Here is a 5,412-nt window from a genome sequence, read left to right as displayed (position 1 = left end):
GGGGCTAAAGCCAACTTCATGTTGGATACATAACCTTATGGGTGAGAGGGGTGGTGGGACGGGGCAACTAGCGGTCCATGATTATATAGTCAAAGGTCAAAGCGCGGCCGGTGTCTGCATGAGGATCCAGCCAAAAGGCTTACGTATTTGAACGTGATTCACGCTTCCTACTGTTGTCAGCCCTGATTCATGGGATCATGGTCGACCGATTGGGTTAGTTCGTGCTCCGTTTATTAGCATTTAATTAATTACACGTATCTCGCGAAAAGGCGAGGCCGTCGGGCACCCCGGGCAACTTCAGACAGCACACACGCGTTTCATGTCAAATCGCAAACTCGATCGCGAATAACGCCGGGCCGTCTCAATCTTTTTGTGCGACTTGCGCGCGGGGATAACGGTTCCGTCCGTGGCCTGTCCTATCAGCCCCTGCGCGTTGGTGGGCCGTGTGCTTTTGACAGCTCTAGACAGCCCGAAACAATAATTCCGCACTATTTAGCCGCACGCTCCCTCCTACCCTCTTATCTTCGCTATATTCTTTACATTTTAAGACGTGACGTCTCTCTCGTGACGTGCCACGTGAGAGAAAGAAATGAAATTTGGACGGGGTGTGAAAAGTGCAGCTTAAAAGGACGGTCCTCGTTAACTGTGCTTGCTCGAAACGCGTTTTTCTTCGGGGACATGGGTGTGTGTGTTGCGAGTTGCGAGCGTGATACACTCGGAGCACTCGCGTTAATCTTCTCCCCTCCCCATCCTTGGGGCTTGATTTGTTTCAGTAAACAGCGAGGCCAATGCCAGGCGTATCGCGATGGTCGAAAACTGCTTCGGCAGTTCGGGTCAGGTAAGAGATTCATGCCAATGAAATTTATAAATTTCTCAAATGTTTGCAATGAACGGTGAGAGCTAGAGCGATGACTTATTTATAAATATATTCTTAGCCGCTCGCAGTACCCGGCCGAGTTCTGGTGGGTGAAGGGGTCCTGACAAAAATGTGCAGGAAGAAGCCCAAACCTAGACAGTTCTTCCTATTCAACGACATATTGGTTTACGGAAATATTGTGATTAATAAGAAAAAGGTGCGTACACGGGAGCAGTATTTGTCTTCTCTTTTACTTTCTAGTTAAAGCATATGATGTATGAAATGAGGTCTTAGGTCTTATTCATGAGAAATTTTACATATAAAGATATAAAAAAATACTATAGTACACATTATGTACACTATAGATTTCTCTAATATTTTTGTTTGCAAAATTTTTGAGAATGAGGCCCCTGTATGCAACAATATAAAATAATTATGATAATAATAATAGTTTTTTTTATTATTTGTTATAGTACAACAAACAGCATATAATACCATTGGAGGAGGTAAAGTTGGAGTCTCTAGCAGACGAAGGTCGTAAGTACATTACTTGATATATTTGTAAGCACAATGCAACCTCTGTTTATTCCATCCATGTTATGTGTGTATGGAATATTTTGAAAATACCAACAACATGTGTATATATATATATAAAATTTAAACCAAGCATTCTGTCTATGACGTGAAACCGGCAGTTGATAGGTACAGTTTACGACTGAGAAAACGACAGAGAGAGATTGTATATTTGCCAAGATAACTATCTCATTCTATCTTATATCTTACCATAAAGTAAAAAGAGGATCTGTTCCGTTTAATTTTTTTTTGTTTCTCTTGTGTAAGTTCAGCTAAAAAGACTTACAATATCCCCGCAAATACATGTCTCTCTCAATCATAAACTGCCAACTTCTGGTTTCACACTATCTAGCATAGTAAATATATAAGAATGCTTGGTCTATATACTACATGTGTGCAAATTACACCTAATACATTTTAGTTATACATTTCTTTTTTTACTTTCTAGTATAATTATTTAAATTAAATTTCTAGTAATTAAATAAATCCCTGTTTTTTTACGTTTTTAAAGAGTTGAAAAAAGACAGAAAATATCATTTACTGGATGAAAGTAAGCTCATTTTGTGCTGGAAGGTCATTTTGTTGCAAGACAGAAATGCTAGATCATGTGTTGCTCTTCATATTCAGCAAATTTTTAATTTGAATCGGAAAGTTGTTCCACATGCGGCAGATTTACTAAATATTTGGATAAAAATATTTTATCAGTTATTCTGATTGATGTAGCATTATTTAACTTTCGAAGAAATCGCTTTTGAGATGTGATTGACAATGAAACACAATAATTTTTTCACAATAAAAATTCAAAATTTATTCAAGAGATGGCAGAAAATCACAGAAAACAAGAGTAAATATTTGGGTTAATGAATATTATTGCATGTATTATGGTTCTAAAGCGAAAGGAAGGCCTCCCATGGTTTGACCACGTTGCGATTGATCACAGCCACTCACAGCGACCAATGCCTAGAGATTTTCCTGAAGAACTGTTCAAGCGCTGTAAATGGCTGGTGGTCAATCGCAACGTGATCAAACGGGTGTCACTTAAAGCGAAAAATGCGAAAAAAAGATTAAAACTTTTGTATATATCTAATGTATATGTATATATATATATATATATATATATATGTATGTCATTAAGTATGTATCTACCTTCAAGGAAAAGATTTTGAAAGCATGAGCAAAGAAACCTATACCAATGTTATTTTGCTTTGACAAGTTTTACTAGAAATTATAAGAAACTTGCACATGCAAGATAATTTCTTGTAAAAAAAAAGAAAAAATTTCGATATACATATATTTTTTCAAGTTTTGTTTTTTAGAGAAATTATAATGCACTTACCTTAGCTTTTTAATTTAACATCACACAGCATATGGATCAATAATCAAATGAGATCGTAAATGCATATTTAGAAAATGTTAGTATAGTATTGGATCATTATTTATAGAATATCGTAATGGATGGCTCATTAAGACAGTAACAAAGTCGTTTGCTGTTTATGCTGCTACTCCAACAGAAAAGCAAGAATGGATGGCACATATCACGAAATGTATCGAAGATTTGTTAAGAAAGAGTAAGTAAGAGTCAAATTATTACATATACCTATATGTGTGTTTTCCAAAAGATGATGAATCTCCAAGTTCTGCAGTTTATGACTCTTTAACTTAATCTTTTTTTTATTAATCTTTTCTTTTTTTTAGGCGGTAAAAAGCCTGTCGAGGTCCACGCAGCTGTTTGGGTGCCAGATAACGAAGCTACAATTTGTATGCACTGCAATAAAACACAATTCACAGTATTAAACAGACGGGTAATGATAAAGTTATATTAATTAAATTGATCCAGGTAATTACTGAAGAAACTAAAATCACTGTTTATTTCAGCATCATTGTAGGCAATGTGGAGCAGTAGTTTGTGGACCATGCAGTAATAAGAAATTATTACTGCCTGGACAAGGAAATGGGAAAGCTGTCAGAGTCTGTTTACAATGTTACGATGCCGCTAGTAAAATCAAAGCTATACCCACGACTGCTGTGGATAGCTTAAATAACAAAGATCCGCAACGTAATTCCGCTGACAGTTCAGGAGGTGACAGTTCTGGAGATGACGATGACGGAAATAAGGAAGAGAATCACGATGAGGTAATTGGGTTTCTTTTTATTTTGGAAAATAAAAATCAATGCCCGTGCAATTTGCACACATTTGTCTGAAAGTTCATAAACAAAACATGTTTTAACTATTTTTTTATATTTGTTATTAATTATTAGTTATTTCCATATATTACTCGTTTATTATAATAAAATATTTATTTCTAATATATTTTCCTATATATTTCTATATATATATCTATCTATATATTTCTAATATATTTTTAACACATTTACATATACGATAAAACAACAATGTATTATATGTAATGACAATTTTCATTTTCTTTTTGCAGCCTAAATTCTATTCCACGCTCGGCCGATGAAAATGACTGTACATCATAACGCGAAATATGAAACGAAATACGAAAGAGATACGAAAATTCTACAGAAAAATATTTTTAAAAATTAATATCGAATCATATTATTAATAATAGGAAAGTATAATAGGAGAATAAATTAAAAAAAAAATATTTCTAAACGATGCATGAGAAGGACTGAAGAAAGAAGACAACTGCGTATGATGTGAAATTCTGCCAAAATTCGCGAAGCCCATTTATATTGTTATGCATATATTTAATTTGCATTCTGCAGTTTTTAGTAATATAATATTGCATTTTATTAACGGAAAATAAAAAATAGTAAAAATATATAGATAACTGAAAAAAAAAACAAAAACAAAATATCAATATTTTTTCTAAAGTACCAGAAATGCACAGTTAGAAACTGAAGATTTGTAATTGGTCAACACACAATTACATAACGTTCAATGCATTAGTTATTATATGTAACTAATTATAATTAGATACTTTTTCTGAAACCATTTTCATCAATGTATGTAAACTAAGGATATATGTCACCGTTGTGCCTTTTTACTATTATTGATCAGTATCGGATATCTAAATAAACAAAATGTGTGTAAACGATTTAATGCAACATATAGAATTCGGAATGTAAAGACTAATTTTTAATGTATACATTTCTATCTATTCTTTCTATCTATTATTGCAAATACATTAAATAAATACGGTACGTACCACTTGAAACGTAATATCTGTGAATAAACTGTTGTACTATTATAAATTTAAGAGTGTTATTTGATGAAACAGTAAACACCTTATCTTTTGGACGGCAACCGAAAGATATAACTAGTTTATTAGAATCTGATAATGATTCTAAAATAAAGATACTGACAATGAGAATCTCGAGGGGGAAAAATATTCAATTAATGTATAAACAATAAGCAAAAGTTTTTAAACTTATGTATAAGATGAAAATATGCCCTTCTTTATCTAAACCGCACTAATATAAAATAAAGAAGGCGAAAGTATATTATTTGTACAAAAGAGACCGTTTTAAAAGTTTTACACAAAATTAATTTGTAACAATATATGTTAGCTGTAACACAATAATATAATATGTTTCATATAACTCTATAACTATATAATATATAAATATATATAAATATGTTATAAAAAATTTATAGTAAGTTTCACTATATGAATAGAAATTGTTAGTACCAACTCACTTCTATTTTTTTCTTTTTTTTTTTTTTTTTTTTCAGGAGAAAAATACTATAGCGCTGAAATATACTTGAAATCCTTAATCTTTCTTTACGGAAATTTTCAGTGTCTATCGTAGAGCTTTAAGAAAACGGTGTTTGTTAATACTTTACATTATTTTTTATTGACTTGTTCTAAAACTGTGTACAAGCTATCTTTAATAGAAACAAAACATATCACGCATTTTCACATAAATATACTGAATTACTTATTCGTATGAAATATTGTACGTTTAGATGTTAAATTTTATATGTGTTATTCATAGATTTATTGAATAACTAA

General features: G+C 32.4%; 1 protein-coding gene across 2 annotated transcripts; it reads left to right on the top strand.

Moving 5' to 3' along the window:
- The first annotated feature begins 116 nt into the window (after positions 1 to 116).
- Positions 117 to 3,964, top strand: LOC105457720 (pleckstrin homology domain-containing family F member 2). 2 transcript variants are annotated; one of them, XM_011702556.1, is made up of 8 exons: positions 117 to 213; positions 774 to 838; positions 936 to 1,073; positions 1,330 to 1,393; positions 2,872 to 2,997; positions 3,125 to 3,231; positions 3,305 to 3,562; positions 3,865 to 3,964. In XM_011702556.1, exons 1-8 carry the CDS (start codon positions 198 to 200, stop codon positions 3,892 to 3,894), a joined length of 804 nt encoding a protein of 267 aa, XP_011700858.1. In that variant the 5' UTR covers positions 117 to 197; the 3' UTR covers positions 3,895 to 3,964. The 2 variants fall into 2 exon arrangements, with proteins under 2 accessions (XP_011700858.1, XP_011700859.1); XM_011702557.1 differs by lacking the exon at positions 117 to 213 and adding an exon at positions 252 to 682.
- Positions 3,965 to 5,412: the final 1,448 nt, after the last annotated feature.

This window comes from Wasmannia auropunctata, unplaced genomic scaffold, assembly GCF_000956235.1.
Source record: "Wasmannia auropunctata unplaced genomic scaffold, wasmannia.A_1.0 LD335158.1, whole genome shotgun sequence".
NCBI lineage: Eukaryota > Metazoa > Arthropoda > Insecta > Hymenoptera > Formicidae > Wasmannia > Wasmannia auropunctata.
Note: the sequence above shows the minus strand (reverse complement) of the source record. Positions and strands in the feature narration are given on the sequence as shown.

Excerpts from the sequence above, each read along its gene's own strand:
- LOC105457720 (XM_011702556.1), top strand. Across the intron at positions 839-935 it reads GCTTCGGCAGTTCGGGTCAG|CCGCTCGCAGTACCCGGCCG; the intron begins GTAAGAGATTCA and ends ATATATTCTTAG. Across the intron at positions 3,563-3,864 it reads AGGAAGAGAATCACGATGAG|CCTAAATTCTATTCCACGCT; the intron begins GTAATTGGGTTT and ends TTCTTTTTGCAG.